Genomic DNA, 26,932 nt, shown 5'->3' with positions numbered 1-26,932 from the left:
AAGAGCTTTCATACCTATTATCTCATTTGATCCTGACAGCAATCCTGTAAAGGATAGATATTATTATTTCCATCTCACAGATTAGGAAGCTGTTGTTATTGTCATTATGAATAGCCCAGGAGTGATCAGTAATTCAGAACGGTCCCTGATGGGTGGAGTCAGTCCTATTCCTGGGCAGAGAAAGTGCTGGAGAATGATCTTCCTGTCTCCACCCCTTCCCCCCCACTGTCATGCTGTTTCTGAAAGGGCTTCCAGCCTTTTGTCTTCTTGGCAGGATGGCTGTAGCCTTTTGTTGATGGAGGAAACATTGAAGGTCTTTGTGTGGAAACAATGGCTGTTTGTTTTAGGAGACAGTATTGTTATCTCAAAGGTGCACCTGGGACTGCCCCCACTTCCCCCCATAGGAGCAGCTCTGAGCCAAGACAAGGCTGGGTCTGGTCACCATGGAGCTGGGGAGGAGGGCAGATACCCTTGGCCTTTGGTGACTTGTATCTACACACCAACTAACGTCAATTGGATGTTCTTTATCCGCTACTGGTTGTAAGGAAATGCCTGCCTCTGTTCACTCTGCTTTCTTGTAGAGAATTTTAAGATTCTGTCCATAGATTGGTGGAATCTTGCATTAACAGGAGAGGCTGAAGTAAGCTTGGAGATCAGGAAGAATATGTCTTTTTTAAAATTGAGATACAATTGACATGTAACACTGTATTAGTTTTAGGTGTACAACATGATGATCTGATATATTTACCTATTGTGAAAGGATTACCACAATAAGTTTAGTTAACATTCATCACCACGCATAGTTACAGTTTTTTTTCTTGTAATGAGAACTTTTAAGATCTACTCTCTTAGCAACTTTTCAAATATAGAATACAGTATTATTAACAATAGTCACCAGTCCTGTACCCCAGGATTTATTGATCTTATAACTGGAAATTTTTATGTTTTGACCACCTTCACCCATTTTGCCCATCTCCTGCATCTGGTAACCACCAATCTCTTCTCTGTATCTATGAGTTCAGGGGTTTTTTTTGTTTTTGTTTGGTTTTTGTTTTTGTTTTTGTTTTGTTTTGGTGTTTGTTTGGTTTTCTTTGTTTTCTAAGATTCCACAAATAAGTGAGATCATACAATATCTCTCTCTCTTTCTCCCCTCCCCCACACATCACCTTTTCCTTATCCACTCATCCATCAGTGGACACTCAGGTGGTTTCCATGTCTTGGCTATTGTAAATAATACTGCAATAAACTTAGGGGTGCAGATATCTTTTTTTGTGTGTGTGATAACAGATCAATTTTAATTCTAGCACCTGAAGCTATTCAAGGGTATGCTTTAAAAACTTCATGGAACTGTTGTACACATTCAATAAAGTGACAACTGTGCAATACCACTTAGTATCTCAAAATCAGGAACATACTTTTGAATTGTTTAAACACAATCCACAGAATTAAAAACAAAATCAGAAGTTATCCACAGTTATACTAATTGTCAATTAAAAGTTTTACCACTTACTATTTGATATAACAGTCAATATCTAGTAGGGGATATCGGAAATGATTTCAGATTCTCATCCCATTGTACTCTATTGGGAAGATTTCTTGAGTAGCTATGTGACTGGCCAAAGGTGGGTACAGCCAGGACCAGAACAGCATGTAAGGCTCTACCACAGTTTCTGTAGTTTTGACTTTTTTTCCTTTGTCAGCTAAAAGTGCACGGTGAGAATTAAATACTTATTTTACATATACACAGGTATGCTGTGAAAGTATATTTGCTTACAAACATATAAAAATACTTGTTAACTGGTTTGATAAGAAAATAATGTATAAAAGTATATAGCAAAACATTAATCATCTCTGACCCTGGAAAGATCAATTCCATATTTTATATTACAAACAAAAACAGTTTTAGTTTTTCTGAATCCCTTATCCAGAAATACTTGAAAAGGAAGACAGACAGGAATTATTTATTGTTACTCTCAACATGGCTGTGAAAAGGGTTAAATTAAAAAACCAAGAACACTAAAATGACTAAGTCCAGAATGAGTCCAAATATTTGGCCACATAGAATATTATCTTTAGGAATAATAGTAAAGGCTTTACACACAGTTTTTAACCTATAAATACAATAGACATTTCGGTGTTTTGGCCACTGGAAAACAAAGGCTATAGCATCGGTAAAGGTCTGAGATGTCTCACTTTTGTGGATTCAATTCAGTGTATTTAAGGTTAACTAAAGTTGACATCAAAATTTTTAGAGATAGGCAAAAATTCACATTTTAAAAAAACTCCCTATGTTTCTATTTAGAGTAACAGTAGGCAATATGATTCCAGAAGTTAAAAGTTATTTCACAACCTATGACTTCAGCTTGGCAAACAGCTTAGGTTCCAAAACTGATTCATCCCTATTAAAAGTAAGTCCTTAAAAAAAGAATGTGTCTGTGTATATAGATATCCATTTTAAAGGAATCAGAAATCCTTGAAGCAGCCTTAGTGTTTCCTTTAAATCTGTCTTGAATGACCATTGGATTAGCTTCATGGAAAGGATTAGCCAGCTTCTTGGTCTAAGGCTACCACGGTGATCATTTATCTAAGGCTAGAAAGGTACCAGCGTGATGTAAACTGTAAGGAGAGAGGGAGAAGATGAGGGCTTTTCCTGGCAGTTTGTAGCTAAAATTCAAGGGATTCTTAGAAAATGACACAGTGGCAGCCTTTCTTGTCTTTTTCTTTCGTTGGTTCTGGTGAAGGAGGACATTCCTGCTATTGAAATTTCCTTATAACCCGGACAAGTTCATGGAAAGCTTGATCTATATTCATCCTAATCTTTGCTGACGCCTCCATGTATGTTACCTTAAGCTACGGTGCTAACTGCTGTCCTTCTTCCTGCATTACCTGTCTCTGATGATCCAGATCTGCTTTATTACCAATTAAAATCATTGGAAACTCATCACGATCCTTTACTCTGAGAATCTGTCTTTGAAACTTATAGATTTCGTCAAAACTGCCTCTGTTACTGAAAAGACCAACAGGAAACCCTCGCCAGTTCTCAAGTACTGTTCTTCATAGCTCCAAATTCCTCTTGTCCCGCTGTATCCAGAATATCTAGCTGGGCTGCCCGGTCACCCATCCCACACTGCTTTGGGTAGGAATCCTCGACGGCTGGATCATAATCCATTACAAAATAGGACTGGATGAACTGGATGGTGAGCGCCGACTTGCCCCCGCCGCCCCCGCCGACCACCAGGAGCCGGTAGGTCTCTTGGCCGGAGCCGTCCCGCCAGCCGGCGGTGGCCATGGGGACGCCGCCCGCCCTCGGCCCGGCTCCGGGGACCTGTGCGGCTGGCGGGCTGCGGGCGAGCGGCCGGGCGGGGGTCCCGGGGGCCGGGAGCTGCTGGAGGGCCGGTCCGGGCGGCAGCGCGGCGCCCGGGCTGACCGGGTCCCGACCGAGACGCGGAGAAGCGAGGTGACCGCATCGGCGAGGGGCTGCAGCGGCCGTGGGGCCTCACTCCTGTGCACGTCTTCGCAGTGCCTGCCAAACGCAGCCTCCAGCGCCGCTACAAATGGCCCTCTCAGCAGATATCTTTTTGAGATAGTGATTTCATTTCCTTTGAATAAATACCTAGGAGTAGAATTACTGGATCATATGGTAGTCCTATTTTTAATTTTTTGAGAAATAGAAGATGTCTTTCTTGGCTGAGCATACCTAGAATTAACAAAGAAAGGAACAGAAAGATATTGGACGTTCAGGAAATGTCTGTGGGTGAGCCCCTAACCCCCATGTGGCTGTAATGATGGCAGAAGATAATTGGTCACATAGTATCATAACATTAGTGAAGGCACAGTGGTGATGGAGAGAGCATGGGACCTGGAATAAGATGACTTGCTTCAAATGATGGTACAACCAGTTACTAGACACGTGCCTTTGACAAGATGTAGGTCAAGATACTTAAATCTCTGGAGGCCTTGATTTCCTTGTATTTCTTTTCTTTTTTCTTTTTTTTTTTTTTTGCGCGGCTTGTGGGATCTTAGTTCCCTGACCAGGGATCGAACCCGTGACCCCTGCAGTGGAAGCATGGAGTCTTAACCACTGGACCGCCAGAGAAGTCCCCCTTTTTAAAAAAAATTTTATTGGGGTATAGTTAATTTACAATGTTGTGTTATCCTTGTATTTCAAATGAGGATAATGTCTGCCTTTGTGAGACTGGTGGAAAACAAATAAGGTACTTAGTACAGTGCCTGGCATATAGTGGGCTTTCAATAAATATCAGTTGTCATTCCACATCATTTCCATAAACTTGGAAAATATTGAAATGTAAAGTTTAACCCACCGGAAGCCCAAGGTCTGTTTGAAAACACCAGGATAATGCTTAGCAAGGATCCGAAAGATTAGCCCTCTAGAAGGGGTTGCCAAGGATTAAGAATGGCCGTGGGATGATGATTTCATGCCTCAGCACACTCAGTTACCCTTGGCCTATCCAGACCCAGAGAATTGTGAAGTCCTTCTAGTACTAGGGTGAGGTGATCTGAGTCAGTTCAACTTAAATGATTGGGATTTAGGCCCTACCAGCAGGCTTTGACCTGTATTTGCTATAGCAGAATTCCCTGGTGTCCCAGAAGTTCCAGGGCATGGATCACTATTACAAGACCGGTGGGCCTGGACATATCCTGTTGTCCAATGCTGAGTGAGAACTTGTCATTTAGTTTCCCCCATGTGGGACTGTCATTGGTCTCTAGAAGTACAGTAGTACATTTAATTGCTAGATCTTAGGATCAGGGAAAGGAGTTTTAAGAAGAACTATGCTTCAGTCAGGCACATAAGTGCAGGCAGCACTAGCTGATGAAATCTGGGGCACCACCAGTGTAAGTGGCCTGAGAAAGGACACGTAGCACGTATTCATAAGGCACAAGTCTGAGTGCTGACTGCCTCTCGCCAGCTGAATGACCCTGAGCTAATCATATAAACTCTGAACTTCATGATTCATAGGAAACCGCTCATGGGTAAGGTGGAACAATCAGGCCATGGCTGACCGGCTATAGCAAGATATTGCATAGAAAAGCTCTTTGAAAACTATGCAATGTGGCACACAGGTAAGGGATTTTAATAATATTGATAATGATCTCTTTACACTATGGAGTGGTGGCAGCAGGAAGTCTAAGGTTTTAAGTTCAGGCAGATTCTCAGGTCTGGGTGGAGGTGCTAGTCACAGAAATGAGGCATAGGGCGGTGGTTCTCAAAGGTGAGCAGATTATTTCACAACATGAAGGAAAAGGACAGTTGAGACAATGAGAGCTTGGGTATTCATACATTCATACGTTCAAACATTTATGAAGTCCTACTATGTGTCAGGCCCTAGGCCAACTGTTAAAGGGTTTGAAATAGAGAGACTCATCCTCTGCCTTCAAGGAGCAAAAGAGGTGGACATGTAAACCAACAGTGACATGTGGTGTGATGAATGTCATGGTGAAGGAGTGCTCTGGACCATGGCAAGATGTGAGGGGCAAAATGGTCAGAGAGACCTGGGAACTGTTGCAGGTCCCAGAGGCAGGCAACCATTCATATCCGAGGAGGCCCAGAGTCAATGCCAGGGAAGCCTAAAGTCATTGCCGTTTGCTTGCTTGTTTGTTTTAACATCTCTGGCTTTCAGCCTGGAGGAGGCAGGGGTTGAAGGAGGCAGCAAGAGCCAGCTAGGACCTCAGACTATGGAAAGGCAAGAGCTTTGCTGAGTCTGGAAGGGCAAGTCTGAGAGGAAAATGTAATTTTAACTAATGCATAGTCCTTGTTTTAAAATGTCCAATAGGGCCACTGTTATTAACCACTATTAATAGTTCGGTGTATATAATTTCAGCCATTTTCTAGGCACATGTAGATATACATAAATTTTACATAAGAGGCTTTGGTTGGTTTATACTAGAAGGCGGTCTGTGTAAACAGAGATGAAATGTCCACCGAAGGTGGGAGGTGTAGGAGGCTTTCCCAAGGTGTTGATGGCTGATGGCAAAAATCTCAGTATAGGAGGATCTCTTGATGTACTTTGTAGAAACTAACTCACACTTCAAAATATCTGCCAGGAACTGCCAGATTGCAGTGAAGGCAGGAATCAGGGGCAGTGCTTCTTGCTGGGTACTTCTGTATCCTGGCCTGACTCTCCCAGCATCTCCTTTCTTCTCTCTTGTCTCTTTCCCCAGCTCTGGTCCACTGTGCTTTCTTCTCACCTACCTCTGCCCACAGTATTTGACTCTTCTTTCCTTTTGACTTTTTTCTCCGGTCCACTGTCCATAGTCCTCCTGTCCCTGACACAGCTTCTTGAGATTTCTTTGAAAGGCTCTTTCTGATGGGAACTCCAGGGAAACATTGTTCACTTTTGGTTCTTGAGCCCCAGGGAAGGTGTGTTTTGTTTTGTTTTTTTAACTGAAGTTGATTTACAATGTTGTGTTAATTTCTGCTGTACAGCAAAGTATTTCAGTTATGCATATATATATATATATATATATATACGTATATAATACATTCTTTTTAAAAATTCTTTTTCATTATGGTTTATCATAGGATACTGAATATAGTTGTCTGTGCTATACAGTAGGACCTTGTTGTTTATCCATTCCATATATAACAGCTTACATCTGCTAACCCCAATCTCCCACTCCATCCTTACCAAACCCCCTCCCCCTTGGCAACCACCAATCTGTTCTCTATGTCTGTGAGTCTGTTTCTGTTTCCTAGATAGGTTCATTTGTGTCATATTTTAGATTCCACATATAAGTGATATCATATGGTATTTGCCTTTCTCTTTCTGACTTACTTCACTTAGCGATAATCTCTAGGTCCATCCATATTGCTGCAAATGGCATTATTTCATTCTTTTTTACGGCTGAGTAATATTCTATTGTATATGTATACCACATCTTCTTTATCCATTCATCTGTTGGTGAATGTTGAGGCTGCTTCCATGTCTTGGCTATTGTGAATAATGCTGCTGTGAACATAGGGGTACATGTATCTTTTTGGGTTAGAGTTTTGTCTGGATATATGCCCAGGAGTGGGACTGTTGTATCATATGACAATTCTATTTTTAGTTTTTTGAGGAACCTCCATACTGTTTTCCATAGTGGTTGTGATCTCGGCGAGGCAGCAATGAGTGGTGGTGTGAAGCGAGATCTTAATTCCCTGCCCAGGAATTGAACCTGGGTAGCCTGGATGAAAACTAGGAATCCTAGCCACCACACCCCCTGGCTCTTGCCCCCAGTGAAAAATGCATTTCTCACAGAGGCAAAACTGTAAAAACAGGTACAAAGTTTATTATTAGAGACATAGCACAATAACAACTGGGAGAGCGCACAGAGAAACAGTTTGTTTAGTTAAGATAGAAGCAAGGCAGAGATGCACACCTGGAGAGAAAGGGTGGGGCATCCTCCCTAATGAGGAGGAGTGCAGTAAAGAGGTGGTTAAGTCATTTATATAGGTCAGTTCTTCTGGGTCTTTGTTTACATTTGGCCAATTATCTGGTTGCTTTTTCCACACCTGACCTGCCTTAGGAGCCTCCCCAACATGCGTGCACAACTTTCTTCCAAGATGGATTACAGCCCAGAGGCCTATGGGATGGCCTTAGCATCACATATTACGGTGAGGTGCCCCATCCTTTTTGACCCCAAAGGAGCCTTTCTGCGCATGTGCAATGTTTCCCTTGCCCCAAGGATGGGAAATATATGACCTCTTGATCTTTTAACAGGGTGTAGTCCCACTCTGTCCCTGCCATAAAAATGTCCAATGTCCGGTTATTTACCTTATTTCTGTTGCTGGTTTTTATGAGGTGCAGATCTCGAAATATAGACAGGAGACCAGTCATAAATATGTAGTCCTGGAGCCCATTTGTCTCTTGCTTCGGGAAATGTAAACAGGGAGCTAGTAATGAACGTCTGGCCTGGAGCCCATCTTCTTCTTACCCCAGGAAGTGTGAACAGGAGGCCAGTTGTAAATGTCTAGCCTGGAGTCCATCTATCTCCTGCCTCAGTTGTACCAACTTACATAGGAAAAGTTTGATAATGTGTTTCAAGGAGTTCACGCCCTTCAAAGCGATAATGACATGGTCTTGATTTAAATGATTTAAAAATCAATCCATATATTAATTACTTAAATACGTCGTCCCTTTCTATAGAACAATTTGAGAGCCTCCTTTTGTGCACTGAGTGAGCATGCCCTGTAGTAAAGGAGATGATGCATTTATCTGCCGTGTCTGAAGCTGTCTTCATACATTTTTCCTGGACTGCTTTTTTTTTTTTTTTTTTTTGCAGTACGCGGGCCTCTCACTGTTGTGGCCTCTCCTGTTGCGGAGCACAGGCTCTGGACGCACAGGCTCAGCGGCCATGGCTCACGGGCCCAGCCGCTCCGCGGCATGTGGGATCTTCCCAGACCGGGGCACGAACCCGTGTCCCCTGCATCGGCAGGCGGACTCTCAACGATTGCGCCACCAGGGAAGCCCCTTGGACTGCTTTTATTTTGCAATATCACATGAGCCAATCAATGATGGGCTACCCTTAACAGACCCTGTAACTCCAGAGAGAATCAATTCTTGTCATTGGATGAACATATGGTTTGGTCATGGTATTGATTATCCTACAGTCTTCACGGAATCATTGATGCATGCAGCTTGGACTGCAAAATTACAGGTGAAGTCCATGGCTTCTCTGTAGTGAAATCACTCATTACCAATTCTACTACCTTAGTCATCTTTCTGTAATCTTTTATAAGGATAGTGCGTGAAACGGTAGCATCATAATTGGGGTAACCCCTATATATGTGGTTTAGGTATGTCTTGCCTGGTTTCCCAGCTTTCCTGGGTCCACATTTTCAAGGACTCTAGCCATGGCACCCTTTAACATCAAGGGCTCTTCTCTTAATGCTTCCTCAGTTTTAGTATTAAATATCTCTTTGGTGTAGGTAGATATAAGCAGCAAAGTCTTTTTTAAAAAAAATTATTTAATTTATTTATTTTTGGCTGGGTGGGGTCTTCGTTTCTGCACATGGGCTTTCTCTAGTTGTGGCGAGCACGGGCTATTCTTTGTTGCAGTGCACATGCTCCTCATTGCAGTGGCTTCTCTTGTTGCAGGGCATGGGCTCTAGGCTTCAGTGGTTGTGGCACGTGGGATCAGTGGTTGTGGCACGTGGGATCAGTAGTTGTGGCCCACGGGCTCTAGAGCGCAGGCTCAGTAGCTGTGGCGCACGGGCTTAATTGCTCCGCGGCACGTGGGATCTTCCCAGACCAGGGATCGAACCTGTGTCCCCTGCATTGGCAGGTGGATTCTTAACCACTGCGCCACCAGGGAAGTCCTAGGCAGCAGTCTTTAAACCTCAGGTCTATAGTACTCTCCATGGCCTTGGCTTTTTTCAAGATGATCAGTCTCTGGGAGATCTCAGGTAAAATCTTTCAAGGAAACACAGATAAGAGCAAGCACAGTCTTACTCTGTAACCTTCTAGGAGGATATGTGTAGAACCACTTCTGACTCATCAGCCAGTAAAAAAACCCATACTGAGGAGGTCTCTTATGTTATACCCCAGTTGGCATCTTCTCTTGAAACAGTGTGCCCTTCTTATTAAAGACCAAGCTATATATGTCTCATATATCTCTCCCGATATTGCTGAAGTTCATTCTATGTCTTGAGGTTTTTGGACAAGAACTATGCTATTTGGGGGCCAGTATTTTTCTTTCCAGGATGGCCCTGAAGAAGACCATCCATCTTCCTCGGGGCCTTTGACCTCCTGGTTTAACTGCTGTCTTAATAAACTTTTCAGGTGGTTCTGAAACCATGTAACAGTTTACAATCCATCAGCTAAGGTTATATTAAATCTATAAGAATCAATTGCTTTTGCTTGCTTTTGCATCTGCACTAAGAAATTGAACAGAACAGAGAAATTCCAGCAGCTAATCACAAGTGTATTCTTGTGGCCTGTTCCCTAGACCCATCTCCAATAGTGTAGGTATCTTATTTCAGTATTTCATCCCCTGAGATGATCTGTTACGAAATTGATTCAGCATTGACACATATTTATAGGTCTTTCTTACCCCTGTCATAAGATCTCAGAGCTATCAGAAATTTTAGGGGGATCACTAGTCAGTTCTTGGATTCGTTTTCCACTTCTCAGAATGATCACCTTCAGCCTGATTGGATTCCTTCAAAAGCAACTCATAACCCTTTGGCCGTGAATCTGATTTCCTAAGAAGAAATGGGCCATGTGTAGTCATAGGTTCTCTAGAACTTTAATCCTCTCAACGTAAGTCCTAAAAGGCTTGATAATGCTTAGTTACCGAGGTAGCTGTGAGTGATACAGTTCTCTCAGCTGTATTCTCTTAGATACACTGATGTGAAATCCTTCAGTGAACGCTCTGAGGACTTAACCCTTCCCTCATTTCCAGGTCCCAACTTTCTTCTGCCTACTCTCCATCTTAAGAACCATAAGGTATTTGGAATCCAACTTTGGATGACCCAATAGCAGCAATCAGAATGTGTCAGTGGAATGGCAAGCAAAGAAGAGAGTGAAGGGAGAAACTGCCCAAGAAGAACAACAAAATAATTTTTTTTAAAAAAAGTTTTCAATTTGTATTTATTTGTTTGTCTATTTATTTATTTATTTAGGCTGCACTGGGTCTTAGTTGTGGGATCTTCGTTGCGGCATGTATGCGGGATCTAGTTCTCTGATCAGGGATCAAACCCGGCCCCCCTGCATCGGGAGCACAGAGTCTTACCCACTGGACCACCAGGGAAGTCCTGACAACAAAAGAATTTCTTAATAGGGGACATCGTACTAAGAAAAGGAAAAATGTTCTATGTATCCAGTAAATGGTTTTAACCAAGAGGTCTGAGATTAGACTTGGCTTTTCTTAGGATAGGAATTTTGTGCTAACAGCTTGTTGACTTCAACTCTTTTTCCCTCTATGCTTACCTTAATTTTCTTAGAAAAGTTCCTTTTGCAAAGTACCCTTCTGATATGGATGTATTCATATGATTTGCTTCAGTTGGGATGTTGGTTTAGCTGCAGTAATAGTGGCTTAAATAAGATAGAAGCTTGTTTCTATGTCATGTAACAATCTGAGGTATAAGAAGGCCTGGACTAATGTGGGGCTCCACAATCATGTGGGGCCCAGGCTCATTCTACCTTATTGCTTTGCCATCCTCAACATATGGCATCTGTCTCATGTTCCAGCTCCTGCTCTTATGTCCATGCTCTAGCCCACAGGAAGTAGGAAAATAGAAAGGGAAAGCATTTTCCTTCCTTTTAAGGACATAAGTCAGAGATGTACATGGGAACATGTCACTCCACTTGCATTCCATTGGCCAAAATTTATTCAAATGGTCACTATACCTAGCTGCAAGGGAAGCTGGATAATGTGGCATTTAGTTGGGCAGCCATGTGCCCCTAGATAAAATTATATTATTATGCAAGAAGGAGAGGAAAGCTATTGGGGAATAACTAGCAGTTTGTGCCAGTTAGGGGAAGAGTAAATCGTGCCCATAGTTTGGCATGGGAGCAGTAACAGCTAATGGAACCTGGAGAAATCAAGGAACTTATAACCTCCCTGACATAAATCATAATGGAAGCTGATGAGATATGGTTCTTTTCCATCAGGAGTGAGTATTAAAGTGTTTAGCTAAGCTATTGTGAAACTATCATCAGAGGCTGTTGGGGAGGCATTAAGAAGGGTGAGTTTCAGGGTATTGTATTTTATTTCACAAGATAGTCGAGTCACCCTGTAGGGATAATCATAGACCTTATTTCCCTCCAAATTATTTACATGACCAAAGCCAAACGGGATCCAGTGTCCTAATACATAGGTAAAGATATTTCAGAGAGCTTCTCAGCAAGCCAGGTGATAAGAGAGGCTCAGGAAAAGGCCATCAGAGGAGCTGTTGGTTAAATATATAGAATTGGTAAAGCCCAAGGAACTTCCAACTCTTCAACAGTTGGAGGACTGTTATCACAGTGGAAGTTCTATCCACATAATGACTGCCAGGGCTGGGATTGGGGTGAAAGAGACCTCCATTTTTCTAGAGAAGCATCCTCAATGCTTTTCCTCAGAGCTAGCCAGTTAGCAGTTGGCTTTTGCATGTCAAACACTTGAAGGCACAGAGTTTCCAACAGAGGAGTAGTGTAGACACATAAAGGAATTATACACTTGCTGGCAGAAGCACCCAACTCTTCAAGATTCTTTGTCAATTAGTTGAGAGAAGGGATCTCGTTCCTGCTCAAAAAGAGTGCTGTTAGAAAAGGATGGCTATGTTCCCTTAAATAGTAATTAGGGACAGGGAAGGAGCTCAGTAGCATGATGATAACCTGTATGGCAATCACCTGGGAAAGGAGAGGCACAAAACAACCACTGACTTCTTATTGCTCTGATCTGGGAAGGTCTTCCAGCACTTCAAAAAAGAGGACAAGAATATTTGGTCTCTGCTATAAATACTGGAATGGATAAAATCAAATTATTATTCAAGCTCACAATTATGATGATTAATAATAATTATTACAGTCACACTTATTTAATTACAACATACTTATGCCCCACCTACGTCCAAAAGGAATCTGAGCCACTTACATTACAAAGCACAGATACAGGGGCCCAGTGGTTAAGACTCTGTGCTCCCAATGCAGGGCCTGGTCAGGGAACTAGATCCCTCATGCCATGACTGAAAAAAAAAAAAAGATCCTGCATGCCGCAACTAAGACCCAGCGCAGCCAAATAAATAAATAAATAAATATATATATATATATATATGTTTTTAAAACACAGATACAATAAAATATAACCCTTTAGAATTGTAATAAAAAGACTTAAAAAAGACTTGGGAAGAGATAGGGGAGGAAGATAACTTAAGATAAACAAATGCACTGAAAGTGAGAACAAAGCCTGAGGTTCCTAGAAACCAAAGCAAAGAAGAAAACACAAATAGATTGAGTAGTTCTCATTGTGAGTAAGAATGAGCACACCAGTTAATAAGAAGATGCTAACTCTGGGAAGAATTGGCTTTGTTGGATTTTATTTAAGAAACATGGAATATCATAATGGATAAAAGCAGTGTTAAAGATTGGAGCTACTTTTCTTTTGACTGTGTTTTATATCTGCCTCCCTTAAAATCTGTATAATATCCTTACTCTATAAAGGCAATTTTTAGGAGTAGGGATATATATTTACATACGTATATATATTTAGGTATCTCTATACGTACATATATGTGTGCATATATGTACATTATAGATATTTATAAACACACATATATATGTTTTGTGTGTATAAATTTCATGATATTCTAGAAACCTGACTTTACCCCAAAATATAGTTCAGAAAGTTTTGAGAAATGAATGGTAGGCATGTTCCTAGAATATCATCATCAGTTGACCTAGTCAGCAAGCCCTCTTCAATATAGGGTAATAATGTATTTTAATTAATGTAGACTTTGTCACAGATATGCTAAAGTCATCCACAGCCCTCTAGAGACGTTCGGACAGTAGCGGAAGCTTTTCTAGCTCCATTTCCTCAGAAATAATGCAACCTTTTTGAAAATGTCATGGTTTTCCTATAAGTAAGGAATATGTCACAATAAAATACAATCCAGTGAAAACAGGCTTAAACCTGAATGGGATTTTTTTGTCTAGGTAATGAAAGTCCAAAGGAGGACAGGGTTCAGGGCTGATCAATCCAGTGGCTTAAGGACATCATCAAAGACTCACCTGTTTCTGTTATTCAGTTCTGTCAGCTGCACAATCAGTTTCATGCTAAGTCTGGATCATCTGGGGCTTTCTTATTCATATCTAGTAAGAGACAGTAGGTCCCAAAATGTTCCAGAAATCTCTCTTCATGAGTCCTTGATCTCAGATGGATTACATGCCCATCCCTGAACTGACAATGGTACCAAGGGAGGGGTATTTGTGGATTAGCTTAGCCCTGAGCTCCCTGTCCAAGTCCTAGAGCCAGCTGTGGATTCAGCATCTGGCAACATATGTGAGATGATTAGTAGAGGTGTGATACCTCAAATAAAATCATGGTTTGAACCAAGAGAGGGTCTTAGGAAGTAGTCACAAAGCCCAATATAGCATCCAGCACCTGGAAATTTCATCCTGTGACTTGAAAACAAATAGGTGGAAAGATTTTAAAAATGATTTTATTATTTTTATGTTCTATTATTATAGCATTAATTGAACTCCATGGGAATGAAGAGAAATAAAATCTGCCTATTATACTGTTAACTAAGAAGTCCAATTTTCCTTTAAGGTTTTATATATTTAATATTTAAAAATATTTAAGTGTAATGATAGCAGCAAAACAATTTTACATCCTGCTTTTATTACCATTTCAATGGTTGTATCATACTCCATTAAGTGGCTCAGTGATATGATTTATTTATAATTATTTATAATTTATTGCCTCTCTGTAGGACATTTAGGTTGCTTGTAATTTTTTGATGTTGTAAATAACCCAGGTAACATTTTTATGCCTGTGATTTTTTTCCTTCTTTGAGACTCATCTATGTCCGAGTATGATTCTTCATACAAATTTATATACATTTATTCATTTATACCAGAATGAAGAAATTTGAAGCTTCTTTTTTTTAAAAATTAATTTATTATTTTTTTTTGGCCGCGTTGGGTCTTCGTTGCTGTGCGCGGGCTTTCTCTAGTTGCGGCGAGCGGTGTGCGAGCTTCTCATTGCAGTGGCTTCTTTTGTTGCGGAGCATGGGCTCTAGGTGCACAGGCTTCAGTAGTTGTGGCATGCGGGCTCAGTAGTTGTGGCGCACGGGCTTAGTTGCTCCGTGGCATGTGCAATCTTTGCTCCGCAGCATGTGGGGTCTTCCTGGACCAGGGATCGAACCCGTGTTCCCTGCATTGGCAGACAGATTCTTAACCACGGAGCCACCAGGGAAGTCCCTGAAGCTTCTTTTAAGATGTTGATCTTTTGAGTTTACCAACTGCTTTCATAATTTGCCTCCTGACTCAGATATTGAGCTCTTCAAATAGTTTTCTTATAAGGACACCTTATAAACGTGCACAATCCTAACCATTTGGATTGACCTTTGGAAGGAGAGTCAGGTCCCTAATCAGAAGGATTTTGAGTAGTGGAGTGATATGTTAGTATAATGTAGAGCAGTGGCTAAATTCAGGGTCTTTGGAGAGAATCATACCTGAGTTTGAATTCAAGTCTACCTGCTTGCTATCTGATCTTTGGACAAATTATTTAATAACATTTTGGATTTCAGTTATCTGCATAAAATACAAATAGTTCCTACTTTATGAGGTTTTTTTTCAGGATTATGGGAGACAATGTATTCAAAGCCTGGTGAATAATAAATGTCAGTAGTGGTGATTATCGTTATTATTCAACAACTGTGAATTTGACCTGAAGCCAAGGGTAAAAGGCATGATATAATGTATAGGAGAATTTAGTTTCTGTCCAAGAGAAAAAAAATCAGATTCTCTGTAGTGGATGGCCACCTGGTCTCTGAATCCCTTTCATAGCATTCTCATGCAGTCATTGTCCAGTGTCTGAAAATTTCCTGGAATGAGGCCCTCACTACACCTAAAAGGTGTTAAAGTGCTGACATACTGACATTTGATATACTGACACAAATTTTGATTCCTCCCTGTTCCTTCCCTTTCTCTGACCTAGTGTTACCTTTTGAAACACACAGAGCAATTCCACTCCTTCACTGGATCTTAAAGGAAGGATCCAGGAAGGCCAGCCACTGCCCATTGCCAGAACCCCTTTCACGTGATCCTCAGCAGATGGTCCTTTGCTGACACTTTTAGGGGCAAAATGGATGTTTGTGAAGTGTGGTCCTTTTCTTAATAAGAAGCACTAATGGTTGGGAATCTCTGCCTTTTATGAAACTTAAGTTTTCCCTCCTGTAACTTCTACCTTTTGGATATAGTGCTGTCCTTAAAGCAGAACAGAATTAGTTTACTATGGAGGCAAACAGATTTGCATTTGAATTCTTGCTCCCTTAGTTGTTTACCTTGGGAAAGTGACTTCAGCCCTCAGAGACTGGGAAATAATAGCACCTAATACATAGGGTTGTTGTAGGATTAAATGAAATAAGCATGTCAAACACTTAACATAGGGCATATATTAGGTGTTTTGAGTATCAGTGGGCATTTGACTAGGTGAAACCATTTTTGTCAGAATACATAGTCTTTACTGTTTTGAATAATAATCAGTGATGTTATGCCTCCGTAAAGTGTTGACAATCTGTTCAGAGCAATGCTGATTTTAAGTGGTAACTTTGGAGAATTGGAGAGGAGGAAAAGATATAGCCGTGACTACCACCTAGTGGCCATCTAGAGGTATAACAATTTAATCAGCAATGTCTAGGAAAAGTTCAGCTCACTGACCACCAGTTCTAACTGCAGCGGACCCTCAGCAGACAGAAGTTTGATTTCCAACCCATTTTCCAGATCCAGAAGAGTTGAGTCTGAGTCCTACAGATACTAAGGATGGGAATCACAGATTTGATTTAGAGAGAAGTCAAGTCATTTCTTGGAATTAATAGAGTGGGATGCGGAAATGTGAAATAATAATGCTTTATTTTTGCTGATTTCCTCCTGGAAACGTATGATGTTGCTTGTGCCTAATCTGGGACCACTCACCGGCCTCTGTTTCCCCCAAGACTGTGGATGAACTTCAGTCCACACCAAAGCATTCCCTTTCCAGAAAGGGAAAAAAATATTTTCCAAGATTTGAAAATAAAATTCTTAAAGGGAATTGCTCACAAGAGGCTGACAAATCCTACTTAAAATTTTTTATTTAATTTTTTGATTTAAAGTTTAATTAGTGAACTGAAAAGTTACAAGAGTAATACAAAGAGTTCTTACATATATTTCACCCAGATCTCCCAAACACGAATATTTTACCATGCTTGCTTTTCCTTTATCATGCTCTCTCTCTGCCCACCTCTTTCTCTTCACACATACACACACACAACTATCTGAGGGTAAACTGCAGACATAATGTTCTGTTATTCCTAAATACTTTAATGTGTATTTTTTAAAAACAAGGAAATGATCAAAGTCAAGAAATTATTGATGATCCAGTACTATCATCTAATGAACAGACCTTATTATAGTTTCACCAGTTATTCCACTAATAGCCTTTACAGCAAAAGAAAAAAATTATGGTCCAGGATATAATCCTAACTAGATGCACATATTGCATGTAGTTGTCATGGTTCTTTAGTATTTTAGGACAATTTCTTTGTTTTTCATGACCTGGCTAAAAAACTGAGTAACAATTCAAAATATTGACAGATTATAAAAATTTTTATAGAATTATAGAAATTTTAAAGAAAAGACAAGAATCCATGAGTTCATACTGATACACATACATGAATAAATTAATGAGGAAGAAGCAAAAGCTCTTCCTGAAGAGAATGCCAACTAATAAATGCAGAAGGAATGATGGAATGAGAAAATCACAGCTTGACAACCTTAATAGTAATAATTAGGCAAAAGTTGTCAAAGGATGCTAAAACTAGTAAGTGAAAGATTGATGAATAACAGGATATTTGCATAGTTTCCAAGTATTTCCCCACAAAATATGTATTCATTACAAAGAGAAAAATAATAATTGCATATTGAAGGAAGCTGGATGATACCACCTTAACAAGGGATCAAAGTTAATATCACCAGTAATAATACAGTTAGACAATTTGTGCCTCCTGATATCATGCAATGAAAAGGGCACCGTCTACTTCTTTGATATTCCTTGCCAAAAATGTATAATCTGAATTTAAACACAAGGAACTATCAAACAAATCTAAATTGAGGGGCAATCTATGAAGTAAATGGCTTATACTCTTCAAATTGTGCCTTTTAACCAGAAAACTTATAGCGTCCCTTGACAGCCCTACTTCAGACTGGATGTGTGTATTAGGGTGGTCAAGGGAGATCTAGTTCTTCAGGGCAAAGGCCAGGTTTTATTTTGATCTGGGGATGCTCTGAGTCCCTCTCTCAGGAGACAGCTGTGCCCATCAGGATGCACCAGGGCCAGAGGTGCCATGCCTACCTCCTACTCCCATGACTGCAGAGTCGCTGACTCCAAGGTCCAGGATACCACATCTCCATTGTACGATATTTGACCAGGGCCTTGGCATACTCTAGAATTTGGAGGCATTTTCCCAAGGGCATTAATAGAGGCCAAGTAAAAGGAAGCACTACCTGATGCAGAAGGTAGAAATTTCCTGGCTCTGGGGAGTAAGAACTAGGAAGTTAAGCTGGTTCAGGAAGAGAAAAGTGAATATTCAGAATGACAATGTCAAGAGATAATTATTGAGTGGAGTTCAGTCTTTCTGAGGTGAGTTGGGAAGAGAGAAAGAGAGCTTATAACCACAACTCTTCCCTAATGTATTCCCTGGTTTCCCCAGTGCAATCGTCAGCCTCCTTAGCCAACTCTAGGAGATAGGTCCCATCCGGGTGGCATCTTTGGCCTCAGGGCAGAGGCTTTCCTGTCCCCTCTGGATAATGGAGAAGGGAACAGTGTTCAAGACACAGCCTCTTGGGTTGGTTTCTAGTGACCTATAGAATGACAAGCTCCAGCACCTATTACTACACCAAAGTGATGTCTGAGCTCTTCTTACATACCCCATCAGACACTGGAGTCTCCTTCCAGGCCATCAGCAGCATGGCAGACTTCTGGGATGTGAGTATGAGATCTCCTCTATCCCTCCCCTCTTCTTCTCAATGGCCTAAGGCCTGAGGCCACAGGCCAGGGTTCAGGGATGTCAGACAGTGGATAAGGCCATATCCAGAGACCAGGTCATCCCAGAATCAGGCTGAGTCAAAGGATCGGGCATGAATTAAAGGATCAGACTAGACAGAGTTCAGGTAGTGATAGGTTGGAAATCAGGATGATAATCAGAGATTTAAGTCAGTACTTAATCTAGTATTGAGAATCAGAGGTAAGGCAGAATACCTTTTGAAGTATTTTAAATAAAGAATAAGGCCACATCAGGCTAAGATCTGGCCAAGGTTCATGGGTCAGCTGAAGAGTCCAACAGAAGCATACTGTTGGACTCTTACTGTCTCCAGCATACTGTTGGAGACAAGCTGGAGGGGTCAGGGAGTGTGGGAAAAGGTCATTCTAAGGGTAAGGGTCAGGATGAGGCTGGGTCAGGTTCAACCCAGTTCGTGGTCTAGTTTGCCCAGGGCCCACTACTGGACAGTTCGTATTGGACCAAATGGTACAACAACCAGAGCCTGGGCCGCGGCTCCCACTCCTTCATCTACTGTGAGAACCTGCTGCTGGGGGCTCTGAGGCTGCGGCAGCTGAGGGTCTGCAATGACTCCTGAGTGGTGCACGAGGACTTCCATGAGGACATTCTGAGCTGCTACGATGTCTACTCCCCAGACAAGGAAGAACAACTCCCCTTTGGGCTCCTCAATGGCATAGCGTGAGTGAGTCCCCCCACCAGTGTCGCAGGGCTTGCCCCTCTGAGCCTGACACCATCCCAGGTTTGGGAACCACTTCCATTGAGTCTTAAGGAGCCTTGGGGGTACTTGGGGGAGCTGGGGGGCATCTCCCTTAGACCCATCTGCGACTGTTTGGAGACCTTGGTCTGGGGTCACTGAGGAACAGAGAGGGTATGTTAGCAGACAGAGCCATAGCCTCTGGACTTGTTTACACACACAGGTCACAGTCACGGTTGCCCTACTCTGGAGGCAATCCTGCCAGAGGAAGCATCCTTTCTTGCCAGAATCCCCTCAGGGGCATGGAGGATGGATGAAACATTGATGCTGCCCCACGAGTCGTGCTTGGAAGAGTCTGACCCTTGGAACTAATAGCGGAAGGCAGCAAGGGGCCAAGGATGGATGAGGAATTAGGGAAGAAAGGGGAGATGTGTGGATAGGACAGGAAAGAAGGGGAAGGAAAGAAGGGTCCAGGGAGGAAAGTTTGTGGACAGAACAGAAAATCATAGGGTTCAGTAGACAGGTGCAAAACTACAAGAGCAGAAGGGGTCGTTTCTGGCTTATGTGGGCCGGGTGCTTCCCTTATGGGGACTACTCAGGCTGGAGTCAAACGTGGGCTTGGGTTTGTCATCCGTAGGCTTGGTGACAACGTGAAAATCAGGAGATTTACGTTTGAGTTTCAGTTCTGCCACTAACTAGTTGGATTATCTCAGATATGTGAGTCTTAGTTTCCTCATTTGTAAAGTGTAGATAATATTTACCCTCCCCTCCTCAAACAGTTATATTAAACAAGGTAATATATGTGAAATATATATTATATGTGAGATATATATATATATATATATATATATATATATATATATATATGAATGAAACTGTAAAGCCAAGACAATTATAAAGTGTTGCCGTTGCCTTGGGAGATCAGCTTCTGGGGCTGGTTCAGACCTCTCTGCTCAGATGGCTTCTTCTGTGACAGATAGACCTACCACTCGCAGGATGAGCTGGGGGGCTCCTCTCACTGGGGCCAGCTCACAAGCTACAGCAGAGGTGGCTACCACCTGGACCTTCCAGGATCTCAACAGGCCAGTGCAGAGGCACTCAGGGACCTTCAGGAGGGCCTGTGGCTGGACAGGGACAGTCGGGTGGTCTTCATTGACTTCTCAGTCTACAATGCCAACATTAATCTTTTCTGTGTTCTGAGATGGGTCCCCTTTCCCTGCCTTCCCTCCATCCATGGCTCCTGATTCCCTTCTCCTCTGCTGGAGACTCTTCCCTAAACTTGCACCCTATGGTGGGGGTGGGGAGGGGAGGGGATGGGTAGAACTGTTCCAGCCCAGGCCCCACCAGACATCTTCCCCTCCTCCCACAGACTGGTGGTGGAGTTTCCAGCTACAGGAGGTGCCATCCCATCCTGGCAAATCCGCAGTTAAGCTGATCCGCTATGTCAGCAACTGGGACTTCTTTATCATTGGCTGTGAGATCATCTTCATCTTCTACTATGTAGTAGAGGAGATCCTGGAGCTCCACATCCACTGGCTTCGTTACCTCAGCAGCATCTGGAACATTCTGGACCTGGTGGTCATCTTGGTGAGGGACAGATATCTTAGACTTGGCACATATGGGGTGGTGGAAGGGATCTACCCTGATAGGGGCTCCAAGTTCTTCCTTTTGGAGTCCCAAGTCCTCCTTGTGACTTCTGGTCAAATCACTGAGTAACAGCTCCCTAAACCAAAGGCTGATGTTCCCCTGGCTCAGCCCTGGAAAAATCCTGTCTCTATATCCCCTCTCCCTCTGGCTTATGATCCAGGCCCTGCTCTTTTATTTTTGTACTTAATATTAAGTTCCTCTCTGTCTCTTGTCTTCATGACCTGTCCCCTTGACCCCCCCCACCTTTTTTCTTCACTCCTATTAAAATTTTCTGCCTCTTCATCTTCGTCTCCTTCCTATTAACAGGACACATTAATTTCTGACCAAGGCTGGGAAGTGGTGGGGGAAATAAAATTGCTTGGCTCCATTTCTCCATGGTCCTTTACAACCTACGTATTTACCACTGGTCCTAAAGCCTTCTCTTGAGCTTTCAGACATTCCCCAATCATCCTATCCAGTTCCATTTGAACCTGAGATAGTCAACAACTCAGCAGGGAAGGATGTGGTTTTTTTCCCCATCTGTCTTACGCACCACAGCTCTCCCCTGGAACCTCACTGTTGAACTTCCCTTGAGATCCTCTTGACTCTCTGACACCCCCTGGGCCCTGTTGTAACAGCTCTCCATCGTGGATGTGGGCTTCCACATATTCCGAACCCTTGAGGTGAATCGGCTAATGGGGAAGCTTCTGCAGCAGCCAAACACGTATGCTGACTTCGAGTTCCTAACCTTCTGTCAGACACAATACAACATGAACGCCATCAACCTCTTCTTTGCCTGGGTCAAGGTACCCTGGGATTCCTCACCCCCAGCAACACCTCAGGGCACGCATTCTCCCTTCCTCAGGACTCGTCTCATTTTCCTTGTCTGGTGTGGCAACTCCTGTGGCCCCCTTAGGCCCCTGGGATGGACCGTTCCAGGCTTTTCTGTTTCCTTCCCTAATCGCTTGGTTCAACATGGCCCTTCCAGATATTCAAGTACATCAGCTTCAATAAGACCATACCCAGCTCTCCTCCACACTGGCCCGCTGTGCCAAGGACATCCTGGGCTTCGCTGTCATGTTCTTCATAGTGTTTTTCTCCTACGCCCAGCTGGGCTACCTGCTTTTTGGGACCCGAGTGGAAAGCATCAACACTTTCATCAAGTGCATGTGTGCGTTCTGCCCCTTCACTCCTCCCTGGCCCCTCACCCTCCAGCTCTGTGGATGTGTGTATCCTTGGGGCAGCTGGGTATGTGGATGTGGGCGTGTCTGTGCTTAAGCATCTGTGTGAGTTCCTGGAAGCCCTGGTGTGTGTGCTCAGTGTCTCTGCATCCTGTTCTGTCTCCATCAGATTGGGCGGAGGTGCAGGGAGGGGTCTGAGTTCACTGAAGAGCAGTAGGGAGAAAATGGGATGGGGTCAGCGTTGTTGTCAGGCTCTGGGTGAATCCCAGACCCTGGTCTCTCAGTTTCACTCAGTTCCGGATCATCCTTGGGGATTTTGACTACAATGCTATCGACAATGCCAACTGCATCCTGGGACCAGCCTACTTTGTCACCTATGTCTTCTTTGTGCTCCTCGTGAGGGTCCCTCTGAGGGGTAGGGATTTGGGAACCTGAGGGGTGGAGACGTGGATGGCCTGCAGGGTGGGAGTTTGACCCCCGTCCATGTTCTGCACTAATGATTATGATGGGTTTCTCAAATCAAGGGTGGAGAGGTGGGGGAGGGAAGAGCTTCCTGATCTGAGAGCTGGCTAATGTGTGGTCAGCACAGTTAGGCAGTTTTCAGAGTATAAGGAAATCTGCAGGCTCCCTCACTAAAATCAAACCCCTATCCTCCAAGGATGGAAAGAGAAGGAAAAGTGCCTCATGAGGAGAAGAGACTGCCCCTAGAAGCTTCTCCGCCTATTCTCTAAAACTCCCCTTCCTCTGGGGATCTCCGGCTTTTTCTACTACCACTGCTTTGTATTTGCTCTCTCTCCCTGCCAACCATGAAAGATCTGGGTTTGATTTTTATCAGAAAAGCCAGTGTGTTTCTTTATTTGATCAGTGGATGGGGATACAGACATGGATTGGGGATGGATGGTAAAGAGAGCACAATTTTACTCTCACCTTGGAAAGTTTCTGGCTTCAGTGACTGGTGGACTCTTACATGGAGGGGGTCTGTGGCATATGTTGGGGTATCTTTGTGGTTGTTACTGCAGCATTTGAGTGAGGACACCCGGTTGATGAGGGAGCATGACCCATCTGTAACAGAATTGTGCTGAAAGGCTGGGCTCTGTGGACCCAGAGATGTGGGGATTAGTGGGCTGCAGAGCTGGGGCTGAAAGCACTGGCCCTTTTAGAACATGTGTCTGGGACATTAATAGGGTCAATGGGCTCGATGCTGTTAATGGGTCTGGGAGTGAGGACCCCAGTCCCTGTTTTATCCTCCAGAATATGTTTCTGGCTATCATCAATGACACATACTCAGAGGTCAAGGAGGAGTTGGCTGGACAGAAGGATGAGCTACAGCTTTCGGACCTCCTGAAACAGGTGACTACTTAGTCTCCTTGAGCCACACATGTGCATCAGGGCCCAGGTCCAAGGCTCTGTGTCCTGGTCTGTGCCTGACTGGTTAGGGGCCTGTGCCCTGTGTGCCTTCAGCTTATCCCTGGGATCCTGTCACCCTGTGGGTGGGGGTGGGAGTAAGAGATGAAGAGGAGGCTGTGGGAACTGGTGCCTGTTTCCTTTCCCCTTCCAGGGCTATAACAAGACCCTACTGAGGCTGCATCTGAGGAAAGAGCAGGTTTCGGAAGTACAGAAGTTCCTGCAGGGTGAGGAGCAGGAGATCCAGTTTGAGGATTTCACCAACACCTTGAAGGAGTGAGCACCCGGAGATCCAACCTTCCCTGACATTGGTCTGTAAGTCCTTGACCCTCAAGCATACACCCTTTGCCTATAAGCCTCTGATCTTGGCCAGTGGGCCTTTGACCTTGGTTTACAGTCCTTTGATCTTGGTTTATAGGTCTCTGATCCTGACCTTCAGAACTGTGCCCTTAGTTTAAAGGACTCTGACAATGTTCTATGATATTCTGGACCTTGTTGAACAACTCTTAGGACTAGTGTAACAATAATAATACCCTAATCATCGTATACATCCCTCATTCCCACAAAACTCTTATCTTAGTTCTATGCTTCCCCACAAACACAGGTCTATTTCCTTAGCCATCCTCTCCCTGTTTCCCAGTTAAACATATTAACAAGCATTGAACAAATATATTGTGAGCACCAGCTGTGAGCCAGGCACACAGTTGAATGAGACAAAGTCTTTGTCCTCCAGGAGTTCATAGACATGTAAGCAAATAAACAGAATCACAGAACAAGTTCCACAGTAGAAGTAACTAGAAGAGAGGGAGCATGGGGTAATAAAAGCACATACAAAGGCAAAGAGGTATGAAATTGAGCAACATATACAGGAGTAATAAGTAGCTGAGCATTGTAAGGTATCAAATGAAAGGTCGGGCAGAGCAGGAGATGAGGCCAGAGAAATGGGCTAAGGTCACATTGGGAAAAGCCTTGAACAACACTACTCTATTCAAAGAATAGGGTGCCCAGGAGGGATTTTAAGCAGGGAAGGGGTATATTTAGTCTTGTACTTTAGAAAGGTTAATTACTCTAATTGCATTATGAAGGATGGATTTCAGGGGAAGGGAAGGCCATAGGGCAGGGGGCGTGGGGGAGAGGGCAGGTTATCTGGAGACAAAGAGATTTTGCAATAATTCCTTTAGGAGATCATGAGGGCCTGAACCTAGTCAGCAGGAGTCAGGGAAGGAAGAAATAGATTCAAGTGATTTCTTCAGGGGTCAAATCGCTACATCTTGGATATCCTGGCTTTCTCTTGTGGCGCCCTTCTTCCCTAGAGAGCAAGACTCTTGCCAGAGTCTAGCAAAAAAGAGTGGGGAGTCCATAACGGAAAGCTTCCAGCCACGTTAGGTCAGAAGTCATTTCATCACCCTGCTCTCCTCAGGCTGGGGCACATAGAGCATGAGATCACTGAGCTCACGGCTGCCTTCACCAGGTTTGACCAAGATGGGAATCACATCCTGGATAAGAAAGAGCAGGAACAAATGCGGCAGGACCTGGAGGAGGAAAGGGTGAGCCTGGCTGGTGGACAGGCTATAAGGAAACTGCTCACCCTCCCCTCCCTGCCAGCACACCTGGAACACAAGCCCAAACTGGAAATCCTCTGACAGATGGGCAGGAAAGAGCTCTCTAGAAGAGTGGTTCTCAAACTGCTGCATATTAGAACGCCCCGGAGAGCTTTAAAAAAATCCTCATGCTCAGGCCACACACCCTAGACCAGAATCTCTGGGGGCGTTGGGAGGCCCAGCCATCAGTCCTTTTTACAACCCCCCAGGTGACTGCAGTGCCTAGCCAAGGTTGATCACCATTGCTCTAAAACATCGTCTTAGGGAGAAAAGGACCAGTTGTCTGAGAATCCCTGACAATTCCTTCTGAGTAGCTGCCTTCTCCTTGGGGTTCTCCAACTCTGATCCTTAGCTGCCCCTGCTATGCCTGCTTCATCCCTATCCAGTATAGACCAAAAAGCCAAGGGTAAAAGGAACAGTGCCAGGACACTGTCCCTGCTCTCCCAAATGGAGTTGGCTTCTAGTGAGCACCTCATTCATCAATGCTTCAAGGAGCTTGTGTTTTGTTTCTTGTGGAGGTGATTCTCTCCCAGAGGTTAGGCCAGCTTTGTGTTCAGCACGACCATTCTGATTCTGTTGTCTCCAGAGTCTGAGAGGGAAGGGGAATAGCAAGCACTGGAGCCCAAGGCCTGGTCCCGCGAGCCCGTTAGAGCAGGTGATGGAGCAGGACCTGATGGCTTCCCAGTTGTCTTCTCTCTGCTCTCTGACCTCCTGATCAGGTGGCCCTCACCGCTGAGACTGAGAACCTGTGCTGGTCCACTGTGAGTAGCCCAGCAGGCGAGTCGAGTCCAGAGGCTGCCAAAGCAGGTGGCTGGGTTTCAGGAGAAGAATTCTACATGTACGTGCAGCCTGGCGGCCCGGGACTGACTGTGGTTATGTCATCCTATCTTGAGCTTCTTTCCACAACCTTCCAATTTCCCAGGGAAAACCCCTCTCCCCCTTTAATTCTCCTGACAAGGCTGGGCTTTACCTTCCTTGCTCCTATCCAGACACATACTCTTCTGTATGGAATCACCCAGCCCTCCACACACATATTTCTGCTCCCTTGGTCTCTCTCAAATCTTGCACAGGCTCAAAAGGAGAGTTTTGCAGCTGGAGACTGTCCTGGAAGGAGTCATGACCCAGGTTGATGCCATGGGCTCAAAGCCGACGATGCTGGAGAAGAAAGGGCAGCTGGCTCCCTCTCCAGGCATGGTGAGTGGTCTCTCACCTGGATCCTCTCGGCTCCCACAGCTGAACTCTACCATCTTTTCCACTCAGTGGGTAGAGCCAAAACATTTAAAAAAAAATAAATTTATTTATTTTTGGCTGCATTGGGTCTCCATTGCTGCGCACGGGCTTTCTCTAGTTGCGGCAAGCGGGGGCTACTCTTTGTTCCGGTGCGCAGGCTTTTCATTGCAGTGGCTTCTCTTGTTGCAGAGCACGGGCTCTAGGTGCGCGGGCTTCAGTAGTTGTGACACATGGGCTCAGTAGTTGTGGCTCACGGGCTTAGTTGCTCTGCGGCATGTGGGATCTTCCCGGACCAGGGCTCGAACCCATGTCCCCTGCATTGGCAGGCGTATTCTTAACCACTGTGCCACCAGGGAAGCCCGAGGCAAAACATTTTTGAAAGACCAATGTTTCAGGCTCCTGGGGCAACATGTTCCCAGTAGTCAGTGAATCGTGGAGGTGGGGGTTGGAGGGA

The 26,932-nt window shown here is 43.8% G+C and overlaps 1 protein-coding gene and 1 pseudogene across 2 annotated transcripts in view; one reads left to right on the top strand and one right to left on the bottom strand.

Moving 5' to 3' along the window:
* The window catches only part of PKD2L1 (polycystin 2 like 1, transient receptor potential cation channel), a gene marked incomplete at both ends in the record, with an annotated part of 41,692 nt that overhangs the window by 14,571 nt on the left and 189 nt on the right, over nucleotides 1-26,932 (top strand). Inside the window, 15 exon segments of the mRNA XM_082644209.1 lie at nucleotides 18,542-18,669; nucleotides 19,167-19,316; nucleotides 19,320-19,421; nucleotides 20,417-20,637; nucleotides 20,806-20,859; nucleotides 20,861-21,023; nucleotides 21,701-21,868; nucleotides 22,051-22,078; nucleotides 22,081-22,231; nucleotides 22,528-22,639; nucleotides 23,495-23,593; nucleotides 23,802-23,923; nucleotides 25,068-25,194; nucleotides 25,968-26,086; nucleotides 26,319-26,442. Of these exon segments, the coding sequence (XP_082500335.1) occupies nucleotides 18,542-18,669; nucleotides 19,167-19,316; nucleotides 19,320-19,421; nucleotides 20,417-20,637; nucleotides 20,806-20,859; nucleotides 20,861-21,023; nucleotides 21,701-21,868; nucleotides 22,051-22,078; nucleotides 22,081-22,231; nucleotides 22,528-22,639; nucleotides 23,495-23,593; nucleotides 23,802-23,923; nucleotides 25,068-25,194; nucleotides 25,968-26,086; nucleotides 26,319-26,442 (1,868 nt within the window).
* On the bottom strand, nucleotides 2,484-3,323 carry LOC309793726 (ras-related protein R-Ras2-like; annotated as a pseudogene). Its single transcript has one exon. The product of its transcript is annotated as a ras-related protein R-Ras2-like (transcript).

Source organism: Mesoplodon mirus (assembly GCF_964341445.2).
Source record: "Mesoplodon mirus genome assembly, chromosome: 2".
In the NCBI taxonomy this organism is placed as follows: domain Eukaryota; kingdom Metazoa; phylum Chordata; class Mammalia; order Artiodactyla; family Ziphiidae; genus Mesoplodon; species Mesoplodon mirus.
Note: the sequence above shows the minus strand (reverse complement) of the source record. Positions and strands in the feature narration are given on the sequence as shown.